This window comes from Capra hircus, chromosome 19 (genome assembly GCF_001704415.2).
Source record: "Capra hircus breed San Clemente chromosome 19, ASM170441v1, whole genome shotgun sequence".
Lineage (NCBI taxonomy): Eukaryota > Metazoa > Chordata > Mammalia > Artiodactyla > Bovidae > Capra > Capra hircus.
The window spans coordinates 30418658-30436339 of NC_030826.1; the positions used below are offsets into that span (position 1 = coordinate 30418658).

Consider the following 17682-nt stretch of genomic DNA (forward strand, 5'->3'; position numbering starts at 1 on the left):
GGTTTCAGTCTGAAGATTCATGTTATCTGTTTCCGAGTTACTGCTGCTTTTCTTTTGAAGATTCTTTGATGTTTCTCCTGTTCTCTCCTCCTGGAATGTGTGTTATTTAGTTTCTCTGAATTTGTATTCTGAATTCATATCTCTGAATTCCCCGAGTGTTTGACTTTTCTTTTTGTTTAATCTTTGTTTTCTTGCTTTATATCCTAGGAGATGAAAAAAAATTTTCGGGCCCTTCTATAGAATGTTCTGTTTTGGCAATTGACTTTTATGTCTAACAGTTGATTCTGGCTTTTTTCTTGGTATTTTATTCTTAATTTATGGATGTAAAATCTGAAATTTAAAAATTCTCTTCTGTTCTCTAGGTACTCCGTTTCCTCAAGGGACACTGTTTATTTTGTCTTTCTCTTTCGTGTTACCTTTTTTCCACATGTCTAGTAATTCGTGCTTGTCCATTGATAGTTAAAGATGAGGAACTTAGAAAGCTTATTGGAGGCTCTGATCATAGACGGTCAGCTGGTGGCTTGCCTTGGCTTTTCTGTGAATGGTTTGAGTCCTGGTTGTTAGGCCTGGAATATTCTTGATGCCATACTGAATAGGCCAACATTTGCCCTTGTAGGCTTTGTTTTTTCCAGATAGTATGTTTATTTTCCTTAGAGACATGTTCTCTTTTCATTTGGGCTTGAGTGTGGGGGGCAGGAGATGCTGGGTAAACCTTTCTTTTAGAAAGAGTTTTAATCAGCTCTTGAGTTTCTGGGCCTTCTTCCTGCCCAGCTGTGGTTCCTTTCTGAGGTCTTGTTGGGAGCACTACCTGCCTCTTGTCTGTGCTCTGTGCTTCTCTCTTACCATGTGTTGTGGGTGGCGATTTTCTATATTTCAGTTTTTTTTAAAACTCTTATTATGGAAAGCTGTAAATATATCCAAAACTGGAATGTGGTAGATGAATCATTATGTATTTATCAATCAGTTTTAGCAGTTAATATGGCTACTATTATTCCTCTGCCCTCCCTAGTTTTAACCAAACCTCAGACATGTAATTCCATCTGTAAATATTTCAGGATGTGTTTCTAAGAGATAAGGATTCCTTTTAAAAAACACAATTATAATATTATCATTTTAATATCAAATAAGTGATTACTTCATCACTTTTTTTTTTTCCCCAGTAGTTTGAAGCAGGAGCTAAACGAGGTTTTATACTGCTCTTGGCTGATAAGTTTTTGAAACTGCAGAGTGCCTTCCCTTGGAATTTGTTAGTTTTGCTTTGTCTACATATTTCGGTGTGCTTCAAGGTATTCAGTAATCTGCCTAAATCTCTGTTTCTTTATTTCCTTTTGTTTTTTTAAGTCATTCTTTTCATGTGTGTCCTTAAAAAGAATAAGACCACCCAAACAAGAAACCTTGGTTAAAATTATCATTGGTTAAAATTATAGTATTTCGGACATACACACAAAAAAATGACATAGTAGAGATTCTTGTACCTACTACCTAGATATAACAAATCTTTAACATTTTTCCCTCTGGCTCTTTAAATGAAAGATTAAGCTGTAAAATTACAGAGTACAAAGAAAAATGAAAGGAAAAAATGTGTATCTGTCTTCCTTTACATTTCTATCAGGATTGGATCATACTCAGCATCACACATCTTTCTGATACCCCAAGGGTGGTTTTATGAATGTGGCAGACGTACGCTGAAGTCCTGTTCTGTATATAAAATCTGACAGGAACAGAAGCAGGTGCTCCACTGCCGTGGCCTGTGCTTTCATTGCGTCACCTCTGAGTGACGTGTGAGTGCCCTCAGTGTGCTGAATCATTCGGAGCGCACCACATACCACTGTGATTCTAAAAAACAGCCCTTTTATCTTCACAGCATATCAGGATTGTAAAGAAGACACACTAACTCAAAAGCTAATGTTGGAAATAAATAATGATGAGTAACGATACATTTGAGGGTTTAAGCTAAACATTTTGAAACCATATGTTGTAAATTTAAGGGGCTCTTTTTCTGTTGAGACCAAGAGGATCTCTAGGATCTCATTTATCTTTGTTACATTGGAACAGAAAAAGGCTCATTTGTGCCCTGGAACATCTAGGAAGTAGTTTTAAAAGAAGTTTTGAAGTCACCAGTTAATCACTAGTGTTAATTCCATGCTGTGCCTACTTAGTAGAGCTGTAGCTTAGAATGCAATTATAAATGACGTAGGCTCTTATTCCTGGTTAAATTGTGGGAGCTTTATCTTCTACTTCTCAACTTATTCTTTATGTTCTCAACTTATTATCTTGGGTCAACCTTTTCATTAATGTGGGAGTCCTGATTTCTGCCTCAGCATCATCATGGCATCAGTGTGTCACTCAACTCTGATCTCAGTTCAGGCACTGAATTAGGGTAATGACTTACATTATTTTATATGGTGAATAGCAGGGAACGGGGAGAGAAAATGAATAGGAATCAAGCCAGTTTCATGTTCCTTTCTTGAAGTAAAAATCTCATGCATGAGCCTAACAGGCTGTTTGTGGAAGTGGGAGAGGGTTCTGTGGTGGTGTCTGCCTTTGTTCCCCAGAGTAGTCCCAGGACATCAGTCAGCATGAGCGTAGAAGGGGCTTTCTCCATTTGAAGTTTGTAATGTAATCATAGTCATTTGGAATCTCTACGTTTCTATGGTGGGGCTCTTTTACATGATGGCATAAATATTTATAGGTACAAATTAGTGCATGTTCAGTCGCTAAGTTGTGTCTGACTCTTAGTGACCCCATGGACTGTAGCCCACCAGGCTCCTCTATCCATGGGATTTCCCAGGCCGGAATACCGGAGTGAGTTGCCATTTCCTTCTCCAGGGGATCTTCCCAACCTAGGGATTGAACCTGCATCTCCTACATTGCAGGTGGATTCTTTTTTTTATTTTTATTTATTTTAATTGGAGGCTAATTACTTTACAGTATTGTGGCGGTTTTTGCCATACATTGACATGAATCAGCCACGGGTATACAAGTGTCCACCCCGTCCCAAACTTCCCGCCCAATCCCATCCCTCTGGGTTGTCCCAGTGCACCGGCTTTGAGTGCCCTGCTTCATGCATTGAACTTGGACTGGCAGTCTGTTTCACATATGGTGATATACATGTTTCAGTGCTGTTCTCTCAAATCATCTCCCCCTCCCCTTCTGCCGCAGAGTCCAAAAGTCTGTTCTTGACATCTGTGTCTCTTTTGCTATCTTGCATATAGGGTCGTCATTACCATCTTTCTAGATTCGATATATATGTGTTAACATACTGTATTGGTGTTTTTCTTTCTGACTTAATTCACTCTGTATAATAGACTCTAGTTTCATCCACCTCACCAGAACTGATTCAAATGTGTGTTTTTTTTTAGTAGCTAATATTCCATTGCTGTGATGTACCACAACTTTTTGATCTGTTCGTCTGCTACTGGACATCTAGGTTGCTTTTGTGTCCTAGCTCTTGTGAACAGCGTGCAGGTGGCTTCTTTACCGCTGGCGCTACCTGGGAAGCGCATGCCCCTCTGTGCTTCGTCGTGTCCAGTGCTCTGTAGCTCCACGGACTGTAGCCCGCCAGGCTCCTCTGTCCATGGAATTTTCCAGGCAAGAAAACCCCCCATTAAAAAATGCCAAATGTGTCAGAATCTGTGGGTTAATCTACTTATTTTTGGCTGGCTTCGGTTTACTGCAGCAAACTTTATTTTTCTTACTGAAGCAAAATATGGCTAACATAAAATTGGCCATCCTAACCATTTCTTAGTGTGCAGTTCAGTGGCGTTAGCTGCATTCATGTCGTTGTGTGTCCACCACTACCATTCACCTCCAGAACTCTTTTATTTTCTCAAACTGTAACTCTGTGTCTGTTGAACACTAACTCCCCATTCCTCTTTCTTCTGGTCTCTGATAGTTACCATTTTAATTTTATTCTCTGTCTCTGTGAATCTGATCACTGTAGATACCTCATGTGAGTGGGATTATACAATACTTGTTCTTTTCTGTCTGGCTTATTTCACTTGACATGATGTTGTTATACTCCATCTGTGTTCTGACACGTGTCAGAATTTCCCTCTGAGGGCTGAATGATACTTTATTGTATGTATATATATAACATTTTGTTATCCGTTATCCATTGATGTGTCCATTATACATTTTGGTGTTGCCGACTTTGACGGTGGTGAATAGCCCTACCGTGTGAGGCAATCTCTCACAGCGCTCGTTGTGGTACGTCTCACAGTTCAGAGGGCTTGGATCTCATCCTCAGTCCCCCGCTTCACCTCAGCCACGGCTCCCTTGGCGGTTGTGGTGCCTAGAGGGTCGTGCTGCCAGGCGCAGGTCCTCTGTTCCTCTCCACCCTGATAGTCGCTCGTGTAATCTTAAGCCAGACATTTATAGCTGAGGCATTGGATGTTAATTCTGGAATATTTATTTAAAGAAACGAATATGATAAATGCTGTTGATTTGCCTGTCTCCTGAAAATGAATTTCATTTTGTGTTTAGTTTGGTGTTCCCACTAACTAAACTAAATCCCTGGTGGTTCATATGGTAAAGAATCTGCCTGCAGTGCAAGAGACCTGAGTTTGATCCCTGGGAGAACAAAATGGCAACCTACTCCAGTATTCTTACCTGGGAAGTCCTATGGACAAGAGGAGCCTGGCGGCTTCAGTCCAAGGGGTCACAAAGAGTTGAACACGACTAAGTGACTAACACTTTCTTGGTGTTCCCACAGCATGGGAGGCTGTGGCAGGTTAGAAGCAGGTGAATGACAGAATCTGACTTACGTTCTACACTGATGATTCCGGCTGCTCTGTGCAGTGTGTTGGAGAGAGGCTAGAACAGACTTAGAGAGACCCAGTAAGACTGCAGAGATGTAATGGGTGGTCATGATGTTAGGTGGATGGCAGGGGAAATGGACAGATTCTAGAGATTGGGGGAGGTAGCATTCATTAATGAAATTACTGATAATTTGAACGTGAATTGTGAAGAGGGGAAGGCTTTCATGGTGACTTCCAGAATTCTGGCTTGAATGACAGGTTCAGTGGCTGTTACTGAGATGGGGACCATTGGGTCTGGAGCTTCAGGGATGAGGGAGCCCAGAAAAGCAGGAGTTCAGCTTGAGGTGTGTTAAGTGTGAGTTGACTGCGAAAGCTCCCAGTGGAGATCCCAAGGAGGTGAACATGGCACACACTCTGGTGTTGAAACTGAAAATGTGATGCTGAGAGGGAAGAGTGCAGGTTGGGGGCAGAAAGTGGGGCGTTGTCGCCAGTGGATGAGACCGTTGGTCCAGGGCTGGACCCTGAAGAAACGTGGCATTCAGAGGTTGGGTACAGGAGGAGCAACGGGCTGAGATCGGAAAGACGCTTGAGAGGCAGGAATTACATCTGTAAAGGGTGATGTTCTCGGAACAGAGCATCATTTCTGGGGGTGGGGGTGGGAGTGAGGGTGGGGGGTCCGCCGAGCCTAGTGTTCTGCGGGTACTGGGAAGGCTGTTTCTACTGGCGAAGACTCCTGAGGCACACTTTTAACTTACCCTGCTTGGGGGGATGGGGTATTAGCTGCCAGTGGAGATTGGAGCCCAAATAGGGAAAGGATCTTATGAAAATTTGTTACGTGCTGGTTTAGGGCAGCCTTCCTAACCTTTCCTGTAAGGAGCAGAGCCCAGAAAAGCCATTCCAGTACTAAGCCTTAAGTGCAGCCGACAACGATCAGCGCTTAGGGGATGTGCAGCAAGATGTAAATGTGAACATCTGTTGCATTCTATTACTCTCTCGCTTTGTGACTGAAAACAAAGTACTTCTACTTCATAAATCTCCACTACTTCAAAATACTGCAGACTTGTACAATCAGTATTTTCTGTTCACTGAATATGAATATCAGAATTTGAATGTTTATCTTTGGATTGTTTGAGCGACTCTTCTAGAAATCTTTCCTTTTTCAGCTTTTCCTTTTGCCTCATCTTGGATCTTAGGAAAGATACTCATTTTGTTAGTAGTGCCAGGAAGCAGGCAGTTTCCATGGCAACCGGCAGATTGCGTTTACTGTGGAAATTTCCTGAATTAACAGAGCTGCATTGCAGAAGGATGCATAAAGCAGTGTTCATCTAGAGATCCTAAGAGCATGGACACAGAAGAACAGTTGCAGTGTGGTGCAGGGTATGTGTTCCGTTTGTTTTCCTGTCTGAGGACGCTTACGCGTTATGTCTATTTATATGCTGAGGAGAGAGTGAAACAGCTTGAGGCATTTTAGTGTGTGCTTGCTAAAATCAAGGAAGCTCTGGGAAGGAGGTGGAAGGGATAATTTGGGAAGAAAGAAATGTTTGACAGCATCCGGAGGAAGTCAGGATAACAGTAAATGAGGGAGAAGAACATGATAATGAAATAAAAGGAGAAAACACATTTCCAGCTGATTAGATGAGAAAGGGGTCTTGTGAGAGGTAGCTGTGGACACAAGAAGATACTTATTTATCAAGGGAAAACGAGCAGGCCTTGGCAGGCTCGGGGAGTCACACTTTCCCGTGCAAGCAGGAGGCCGCTGCTGAGGTAACGACTGCTGCTGGAGGCCCCGCCACTGTGAGGGCACCTGGGCCAGGTGGCATGTGCAGCCTCGTGCCCTCACTGCCCTGCACAGGGAGAAAGGGGGGAGCTGCAGAGGGGTCTCTCCCGGGGCATCTGGGCAGGCTTTTCCAGAAAAAGCAGGAAGTGTATCTCAAGATTAATTCCTGGAAATAAAACTATAGGATCTGGGTAGATAATTGAAATTTCTTCTCCTCCAGAGCATAATGGTAAATTTGAAAGAGAAGCGATGTGAGAACTGAATGGATAGGACTCAGGTCGTTCAAATGATGAGTGATGTTTAGCTGACTAGATGTCATTTAGATTGCGCAGTCAGCAGACTACAGCCCATGGGCCAGGTGTGGCCTGCTGCTGTGTTTTTGAAAATCAGGTTTAATTGAGATGTAGCCATACCCAGGTAGTCATATATTTGCCACAGACACTTGTGTAGATGGCAAAGCCTGACGTATTTATTGTCTGTCCCTTGACAGAAGAAGTTTGGTGGCTTGTGATTCAGACAGCATGTGGGATTCCTAGGGCTGCCAGAACAAATTACGACAGACTTGGTGGCTTCAAGCAACAGGAATGTGTCCTCTCAGGTTCGGGAGGCCAAAATCTGAAGTCTCGGTGCTGGTGAGGCTGTGCCTCGTCCAAAGGCTCCAGAGCCACCACTCCCCAACCCCCCCTGCCCCTCCCCCCGTCCCTTTTCCAGCTCTGGGAGCTCCTGGCGTCCCTCGGGTTTTGGTCACACAATTCCAGTTGCCACCTTCCAGACCTCCCTGCGCCTCTCTGTGTGTCTCTGTTTTCTCCTTTTCTGTCTCTTCTAAGGACACTCATCCTTACATTTAGAGTCCTCCCTACTCCAGGACAGTCTTCTCTTGAGATCATTTTCCTACTTACACATGTAAAGATACGGTCACCTTCTGAGGTTGCAGGGGGACGTGTCTTCTGTTGGAGCCGTGATTGAACCCACTGCACGTGGTGTTAGAGAGCTGAGCTTTGGCTTCTTGGACCATGTGCTGCGTTAAGAAAAGCCAGTTCCTGGCAAGTTTCCTTGGGAAACCTATGAGGCAGATACTCTGAAGTAGACTTATTGACCTGCTGGAAAGGATGTTAAACTAACTTTACAAGGACAGGACACACAGGCGCAGTTGCAGCCACAGCGCACGGCCTCTGTGATGCAGACAGAAGCAGCTGGGCGGAGGTGGTCCCGGAATATTCACAGGAGAAGTGCTAAAACATTCCTGGGAAACCACGAGCATCGTCTGCTGTTAAGCATCGCCATCCGTCTCCTCAACTGCCACCCCCTAGGGAACAGCAGACTGAATCTGGAAATGTATTGAGAGGTGATTGGAACCAAAATAAGAACCAGCGTTTTGAGAGATTAGACTAGATTATGACAATGGGAAGTGTGTACATGATTTAAAATAAGTAAGTTTCATACACGAGCGAGTGAACAGAACCATTAGTTGGAGGCTTGACTCTGGTTGGAGAGCCTCTGTATTGTCAAGAGAGCGTATAGACTGTTGGCCTGGGCAGGTGAGGCCGGTGATGTCTCCTTTACCTTCTGAACACATTCATGAGCCATGGTCGTGATGGTGGATTTCTGTCCCTGCAGCCCTTGGAAGCCTCAGTCAGTGTGTTTGGGTCTGTTTGAAAATGTTTCAGCAGTGACACCTGCCCATAGTGAAGAATCAAATGTAGACAGGGTATTCTAGTGAGAGAGGTGGAACTGCCGAGAAAACTCCCTTTGCTCTATGATCTCAGGGACCCCTGCCTAGTGCCTGCATCCTCACCTGTGCACCTGAAAATGAAGCCCCTGGTGTAGACTTGATGGAGATAATCACAGAATTAAGCAGAACTAAGCAACGATGGTTAGAAGTGGATCCAAATTAGGGTTCTCCAAGAATAAGCAATACAAGCCAGCCTACTGTGTAGGTGTGTCTTGGTCTTACCATACGTGGGTACAGAGGAGGAACACTCAGCCCGTTCCGGGCTCTCAGGCACAGTTTCCTGAAGGATGAGACTAGAGAAGCTCAGATTTTCTTTCTAATGGGATTCTGTTAGTCTGTGACTCTGGATCTTGAATACCAAACTGAGAAGTTAGGAAGCAGTAGGAATGGGAGTTCTCTTCTCTTCTTCCTTTAACAAGATCTTTTATGTGTTAAGTGCCACCCATGGTGAACTGTATGCTTTAGAGAAGAATTCAAACTGACTACAATGACTTTAACTTTTAATGTTTCTATTGGCACCTAGAGTATACGTAAGGAAATAGAATGAGATAAGGTTTAAAGCACATAGGTTAATCATAGTTTACACAAGCTAACAATTTAACACTCCAAGGTTCAAAAATATACTAGGTTTTAGTAGGTATATAAAATACATGCTAAATGTGTCTGCTAATTTACTTCTATAAAATCTTTTTTCTCACTGGCTTATTTGGATAAATGCTCCCCCAAAATATTAAAAGCTTGAGAATATAGTTTCATAATTACATATTTAAAAGACAGTTCACATAGTAATAGTGTCAAACATTAGCTGTAGGTTAGGAATGAAAGTGGTTCAGACTCTTGGTTCATATTTGTTTGAGGAACTAAAATTCTCATTTTGTAAAAATAATTTCATATTTGTAGTACAAAATGATACGTGAGTAGCAGCCACCTGCTAAAACATTTAAGAAACAAAGGTGAAAATATGAAACATAGAAAATTAAGACAACTTAATGCTAAATGCTATGTCTGATCACTAATAACAGTAACAGGGTAAAGAAAAAAGGTACCCAGGGTTTCTCTTCCAACATTGCTGCAGAGACTGCCTGTGGTAGGGGACCCCCCTGAGCCTCTGGTCTCAAATGCAGAGAGCGTCTTCATTCCCTTTTCTGTCCTGCCCACTCGTGGTAACCACAGAAAGTAGTGGGGAGGGGGGTAGGAGGAGGAGACGTGGATGCTGACCTGTTCCGCTGGGTAGCGTGGTCATTCTGAGATGTGTGGGAGGTGGATGCAGGGAAGGATTGGAGCAGCAGATGGACTGAGAGATGTAGTTTGTACGTGCCGCTGTCAGTCGAGAGCACAGTGCCGGAGAACAAGGAGGCTGGGGGTGGTCCATTTGCCTTGGGAGCAGCCAGTGTCCTGATTGGTGATGCGCTGAGCTCTGGATGCCTCAGACTGCGTGCTTTCAACTGTAGACATGTGACAGGCACACCCCTTTCACACAGAGTGGGGTCCAGGGAAGCCAGTCTGTGTCTCTCCCTCTCAACAGTTTTATCAAGGGGTAATTGACACAGAATAATCTGCACACATGTAAAAGTGTACGTTTGCTAGGTTTTGCTGTGTGTGCCCATGAAGCCATCACCACAGGCAAGAAGGCAGACATGTTCATCATCCCCAAAGTTTCTTCCTGCCCCCTGATGGTTTTTCCATCTAGACATTTGATTTGGTGGTTCTCTCCATTCTTTAATTTTTTGAACACATGGAATGCAATCATAAGCACTGTTTCATTGTGCTTATCTGCTCATACTTGCCGCTCTGTCATCTCTGGGTCACTTTGAGTTGATTGCTTTTTCTCCTTGAGATGGTTCCTAGTATCTTGCTTCTTTGCATACTTGATTTTATATTGCGTGGCAGATATGGAGTGCTGGCTATTTTTATATCTTACGTATTTTTGAGCTTTTTTCTTTGGTTAAGTTACTCAGAAATACTTGGATCCTTTTGGGTCTCACTCTTTAGCTTTGGTAGGCGAGACTGGATCCTTCGGTGTGCTTTCTCGATTTCCCTGTGAATATGGAGTTTTCTGCTTTGCAGGCAGGGATTGTTGTATGAGCTTCAGTATCCTTCCCTATTATGCTTTTGGGTAGCTCTTTCCTCAGGCTTATGTAGGTTCCTCATAAGCTTGTGCTGATCAAGGAACCCCTCCTGCATGTCTCTGGGGTTCTTCTGTGCAGCTCTCTTATCCAGCACTCTGCCTTGAGAACGCAGTCTCCCCAGACTCCCAGACCCAACACCTTCACGTGAGGGTCTGCCTGAACCTGCCCTCCCTGTGCTGCCGTCTGTGCAGTCGTTTCTAGGTAGTAAGTTGGGGTACTGCAGGGCTCACCTTGTGGATTTCCTGCTTCTCGGGTCTCACTGCCCTTTGGTGCCTGCTGTCCAGGGTCTTCAAGACCTTTCCATATATTGTCTGATTTTCTAGTTGTCAGTCTGTCTCTCCTGATGCTCCATAGTACCCTGAACACAAGTTTCATAAGACACTCATCGTGAGATGGGAGGAGAGGTATGGAATTAGGGAATCATATCTTTGATGCTTGAGAAAGAGCATCTCTGAACAGCATTCAAAATCACGTCTCACATGGATGATTAGCATTTGTAATAAAGTAGAAGAAATCATGGCACGTCTTAAAAAGGATTGGAAAGTATTGAGATAACAAATTTGGATGAATAGGCAACAGAATTACTGAAAAGGGTGATAGATGAGAAAAAAAAAGACGGTGCTAGGAAACTGAAAATGCAGTGGTGGAGTGAAATCCGTATTGCATGTGGAAGTGAACTTAGATGATACTGCAGGATGGCCAGAGAATGTGGTGGGAATGATTGATTCTAAAATGCCCCAATTACTGCATTTTTTACATATATAATTTCTTAAATACAATCGGAAGGTAAACAGCACCCTGGAGAAATATGTGTAGTACAGAACAAAGGGTTGATAGGGATGTTAACAGAAAAAGAATTTTTTAGCGGAAGCAGTGGACTTCCCAGGTGGTGCTTGTGGTAAAGAACCCACCTGCCAGTGCAGGAGATGTAAGAGATGAGGGTTTGATCCTGGGTCGGGAAAATCCCCTGGAGGAGGGCATGGCAGTCCACTCCAGTATTCTTGCCTGCAGAATCCCATGGACAGAGGACCCTGGAGGGCTACAATCCATGGGGTTGCAAAGAGTTGGACACTGCTGAAGTGACTTAGTACAGCATAGCAGAAGCAGCAACAACAAAACAAACACCGGTGTGAGAGCGCTTTGGTTAAGGGGATGTTATCTCAGGTGGTTAACCAAAGAAGAAACAGTTATTTACTGAATAGTTGAGAACATCCGACTCTAAGAGTAATAGATCAAAATGCCTCCTAAGAGTGATCTAGTCACTGTTGAGGTTGGCCTGAGAGAAAAGGTGCTGTGGGCCCGGCCCAGGGGGTTCCTGCCCTGGTCCTGCACGGTCAGCGCAGACAGACTCCCCAGGCAGTGAGATGCAGCCATGTGGCCCGTGTAGTTGCACTCATGTCAACCGTGCACTCAGCGACATCTGTAAAGCAGACAGTGTGACAGGTCACTGTGTAATAGTACCAGAAAATGCGAAAGGTGTACACTGAATTGTTCATAGTGCTTTTCTCCCATTATGATCGATTTCCTTTCTTAAATTTCTCTTCTGCCTGTGTAGCTGCAGGAGAGATTAGGATTGGGTAATCCGGTTGGAAGAAGGGGTTGAGGTGCTTGTCCTGCTGCTGAATTTGCACAGCAAAGCCCTGTATGTAATAGACGTGCCGGTGGTGGGGGGTGGGGCTAGAGCTATCCCAGATCACTTTGGCTGTGCCGTTCTATTTCTTTAAAAAAACAAGCCCACCCTCCTGTGTACAAAGCCTCTGGCAGTTATTAACACACATTAGATAGAAATAAAACTTTTCTCCATGCCCACTCTGATTATGTTCCAGAACATTATGTCACAGTTCTTTGACTTTTTAGGTGTCAGTAGGATTTCAGACGGAGAAGGCAATGGCAACCCGCTCCAGTACTCTTGCCTGGAAAACCCCATGGGCAGAGGAGCCTGGTGGGCTGCAGTCCATGGGGTCGCTACGAGTCGGACACGACTGAGCGACTTCACTTTCACTTTTCACTTTCATGCATTGAAGAAGGAAATGGCAACCCACTCCAGTGTTCTTGCCTGGAGAATCCCGGGGATGGAGGAGCCTGGTGGGCTGCCGTCTATGGGGTCGCACAGAGTCGGACACGACTGAGGTGACTTAGCAGCAGCAGCAGGATTTCAGAAACTCATAGATTAGTCTGGGTCAAAGAAGGGACAGTAATTAAAATACAGTAGTGATGATTCGGTATTAATGGACAAGTTGCTCATTTCTGTCCCAAAGAACAATTATCAGAGAAAGTACTCAGCCATACAGATGGCCAATAGGCACTTGAAAAGATGCTCGATATCACTAATTACGAGAGAAACACAAACTATAATGATGTATCACCGACCTGTCAGAATGGCCATCATCAAAAAGTATACAAATGGTAAATGCTGAAGAGAGCGTGGAGAAAAGAGAATTCTCGTACAGTGTTAGTGGGAATGTAAATCAGTGTCACCACCGTGGAAAACAGTATGGTGATTCCTTAAAAAACTAAACAAGCTACCATATGATCTATCAGTGCCACTCCTGGGTATATATCTGGAGGAAAAAACCCTCTAATTTGAGAAGAAACGTGCACCCCAGGGTTCATAGCAGCACTGTTTATAATAACCAAGACGTGGAACCCACCCAAGTGCCCATCAACAGATGCCTGGCTTACTCAGCCGTGACAAAGAATAAATGACTGCGATCTGCAGAGCCATGAATGAATCTAGAGAGCAGTATACTTGGTAAAGTAAGTCAGACAGAGAAGGGCAAATATACACGTGTGGAATCTTAAGAAATAATACAAATGAATCTATTTACAAAACAGAAACAGTCACATAGAAAACAAATTTCTGGTGCTGACCCCCCTCGCCTTGGGGATGGCATAACTGTAGCATGTTTTTCTGTGATTTTCGCAGCTCTTTTCCTGTCTGAGAAAGTGGATCTCTGGGTAAAAATCACGTTTTCCTGTTCATCTTTTTCTTTCAGCAGCTTTATTGAGGAGGTATCACCCATACACCATACAACTCACCCATTTAAGCTGTATGATTCTATCACTTTGAGTATATTCAGAGTTGTACACCTATCACCTTACTCAATTTGTGACTGTTTTCATTAGCCCGAGAAGATAACCCACATCCTTATCTGTCAGTCTGTTCACTTTCAAAAAGAAAAAAAGGAGCTTATCCAAAAGCCATACAGCAGGTCTACAGTAAGCTGAACCGTTTGCAGAGATATTTATAATTCTAAAATTTGATCTTTGTGGCAGTATTATAACTTGTTTTTGTGTGACTTTATGTAGCAATGAAATATTCATTTCATTTCTCAGGAATGCTAATGGTAAATGTTATGTGATACATTGTAATCATGAGTGATAGCCTTTGCTGTATTCTGTTGGCTGGAAACAAGCCACAGGTCCCGTCTGTGTTCAAAGAGAGGTGTTTACATAGAGATGTGGATACTGGGAAAGTGGAGGTCACAGGCACCACCTTACAGCCTGTCTGCCATGACCCTCAGCAGTGGGCCAGTGCTGACTATCTCACCAGTGATTAAACTGAGCCATAGAGGTTTTCTTGTCGGTGGTCATAGAACAGTAGTCATTGTATATGGAACTTCTTTATGTTAGAGTGTTTCCTGGCTTAATCGCTCTACCTACTTCAATGGAAAAGTAGGCAGAGACCCACTTGCTTAGATCTGATTCCATCTTAGGCAGTTCAAGCTTCACACCTGAATGGTCACTTATGCCACTGGTTTCTGGGCTTCCTGTGACTCAAGATGCTAGGTATATATAGTACTGGTGAAAGTGATTTGTAAACTGAAAAGAACTTGTATGGATGAAAGCTGGCACTGTGACTTACTAAAGTTATGGTTTGAGAATCTGGCATTTGGAATGCTGGTTTACTAAGTTTTTATTTAGACAGAGTGTATTAACTTTTTAACTATAACCTTGACTCAGATGTTATTAATACTGGTATAAATGATTATTCTGGGAGAGTGATTTTAAAATTCTAAGTACACGAGAAGCTTAAAAGTAACTATAAAAAACAGTCGTGCTAATCTGTGAAAACTTCCTAAATTTTGGAAGAAGAAATAGATAACCAATCATGTTCTTGCTTGTATCACGAGATCAAGTTTTAAAAGTTTCTGATCATTTACTATGAAATGGAAAAACTGTAGATAATATTCAGTGGAGTCTTTTTCTTTATGTCTGCTGCACTCTGGTTTGATACAGTTCATTCCTACACATGGGTGTGTGTGCAAGAGAGAAACCAAAAAAACATGATCGATGTAACATTTTTCATTGGATTTGGTTTTTTACGAAGTATGGTTAGAAGTTAATATTTGATCTCCAGCTCACATTTTGGAGGTGGTTTTTTTATGTAATGAAAATCTGTAACAAGTGAGTTCTTCTGTCCATGAAGCTTTTTTCCCCCATCCATTGCTCTCTGCTCATCAAGGACTGAGAGGCTCACGTGGCAGTGCTCCTCTTGGAGCCAGCTGGCTAGCTGTTCACCTGTTCTCCCTCCACAGCATGGCGTTAACAAGGAGCAGGGCAGTACCCTGAGGTGCTAGTCCCAAACTTTGCTGGCATCACCTGGGTGCCTTAAAATACCCTGTTTTCTGACCTCTGTGCCCACATATTCTGATTTGATAGCTATATGATGATGCCTGGGCATTGGGAGTTAATACATATCCCCAGGTGCTTCTGATGGATGGCAGAGTTTGTGAACATCTAGCTGTGTTAAAGAACGAGGACCTGGAATAATCCATGTTGGGTCAAGCAGGATAAGAGATTTTTGAAAATAAGGTTCGTAGCACCTGGGATTCTGGATTTGATAATGCAGTTTTGCAAAGTCTGGAAAAGATCTTATATTTGGAAATGAAACTGGTGTGCAGTAGGAGTTTCTTCCCCAAATGGAAGTTTGGCTTTATGAGTCCTATTAAATTTGTGTTTGTCAACTCCCTGAGTTTAGGCCTTTCTTAACTCGGTGTGTGAAAAACCAAAATGGCATAAGCAAATGATCAAACAAATCCCCAGAAACTCAGACTGTTGTAGTAACTAATGAGGAAAGAAATTTTCCCACACATTAATCAGTGCTAGCTAAAAAAGAAAAAATAAAGTCGAAACCTATTTAAAATGTGGAAAAATTGCTTCCTAATATCTTAACAGAGAGAGACTGAGAACACACAGCATTGAGTCGTCAGGAAAACTGAAGATCTCCCCTGAGCAGCACTGGGATTTCACTGCAGAGGACTTGAAAGACCTCGGAGAGATTGGACGAGGAGCTTACGGTTCTGTCAACAAAATGGTCCACAAACCCAGTGGGCAAATAATGGCAGTTAAAGTAGGTGATGCCCGCGGTTGTTCTGGGTGCTTTAACCCGTGAGGCGTGATGTCTGGGCGTGGCGGTGCCACTGCTCTGCCCCTGCTGTCGTGGTTACCCGTGGGGCCACACAGCTCTTCCCCCCGGTTCTTCTGCGGGCGGTGTTCTTAACTGCTGGCATGTTTTCTCCCCTCTGGAAACATGAATTGTGACCTGTGCATGTTCCCTGCACCCCTGGCATGATGCATTAACGTGTTTTGAACTCCAGGCCCTTCCGCTGCCAAGGTGAGTTCCGGTCGGGCGGCCGCACCCTGGGGACCTGGGCGGTGCTGCGGGGCACCAGGCGGGAGCCGGACGAGGAGGCTGCGCTCTGGGTTGGGCGGGGTGCGGGGCTAGGGCTAACAGCAGGCTCACTGACGGTTTCCCGGAAACCACGCACATGCTGTTGCCACTAACCTCAACCTTACTCGGTCCTGACCGGCTCGGCTGCTCTGTGTGTATTTCATCCCCATTCGGTAGGGCCCCTCGCCCAGGGTGTGCTGACACGCGTGCTCTGCGACAGTGCTGTCGCCTCTGTCAGTACCGTGACTGTCGTGAGGGCCACACGTGCAGCTTGGCCCGAACACGGTACCTGGCAGGCTGACGTTGGCACCTGGGAGGAGCCGAGAGTTTCCACCCGACTCCCCATGTCAGTGTAGTTGTTCATCTGGTCATTCAAATGTTTAACTGAATGTTCCCTCTCTGTAAGATATTTCAGGAAAATTGATGATGGCTGGGGGCAATTTTGAATGAAAAAGGGAAACATGAGATAAGGCCACACTCTCATCGAACTTAAAATTCTTGCGGGAACAAATACTTTCCCAGTTGGTAAGAATTGAGAATGGATTTGCAGACAGACAAGCGCATCATCTTCCTGTTAGCCCCCCCGACTTGAAAGGTTATCAAAATGACTTGATGAGAGGAGTTGCCTGTTTCCTGCTTGACTTTTGGGAGTGGATTTGTGTCACGTTAATGTAAAAACGCTTCCTGTATTCAAGTTTATTGTGAGTGAAGTGTTACTCTTTTAGCCTCCTTCACTGTTGAGCAGTTTTCTTTGCTGGGTTGTGTAAAACTGATGAAAAATAGATGGTGGGATGAAATTGTAGGATTCTCCCTATGGAGCCTAACCTGTTTTTGGCCATATTTCTTTTACAATGTGGTGAGAACTGTAGACTTTTTCTTGGGAAGATGCTTACATATACAACATTTTGCATGCAACCACAGACCTCTCAACATGCACAGGCTGGAACCTCTGCTTTGGATTATCTGTTGAATGAAAATGTTGTTTTCCTTGGAATGTAAAATAACTTCTCTTTATGTTGTGCACTGTAGTGTGAGTGGAAAGAAGTCATTTTATTTAGCCTGCTCTGCACAAGCTTTGCACTGTCCTTATGTACTGTCCGTGCACGACACTCACTTTTACGTGGCAGAGGTTGAAGGAAAAACTATCCTATAAACTAAAGTTCTAGACTTTTCTCCCAGATGCCAGGGAAGGTACTTTTAATAATTATGTCCTGCTTTTTTCAGTCTGTGCTTCACTCTGTCGGTCAGCAGCATAATCTGTTTTGGTAATACGGATAGACTGTAGCCAGGGTTAACAAGTTTTAAAGGTAAACAAAGAAGTTCCTTCATTGTGATGTTGAAGATTTTGATTTTAATTTGCTGACATTTGCGACTCTATAATGCTTACTCAAGTTTTGAAAGAATTTAAGAGAGAAACTGGGAAACTGTCTGCCATCCGTCATCTGACTGAGAAACGCTTCTCAGGTGGTCTTGGGACCTGCAGACGGATGCCTGTCACATCTGCACTCAGCAAGTGATACTGTCTCTTTGTCACGTTGAATTCTTGAGCAAGCATGATAGTTTAGCATGGGGGCTGCTGGGAGGGCGATTTAAAAAGAAGGAGCAAATGA

General features: G+C 43.8%; 1 protein-coding gene across 2 annotated transcripts in view; it reads left to right on the forward strand.

Moving 5' to 3' along the window:
• The window catches only part of MAP2K4 (mitogen-activated protein kinase kinase 4), a 78056-nt gene that overhangs the window by 32248 nt on the left and 28126 nt on the right, over positions 1 to 17682 (forward strand). For both annotated transcript variants that reach the window (XM_018064671.1, XM_018064672.1), the window contains one exon: positions 15577 to 15751. In XM_018064671.1, the coding sequence (XP_017920160.1) occupies positions 15577 to 15751 (175 nt within the window). The remainder of the gene's footprint in view (positions 1 to 15576; positions 15752 to 17682) is intronic.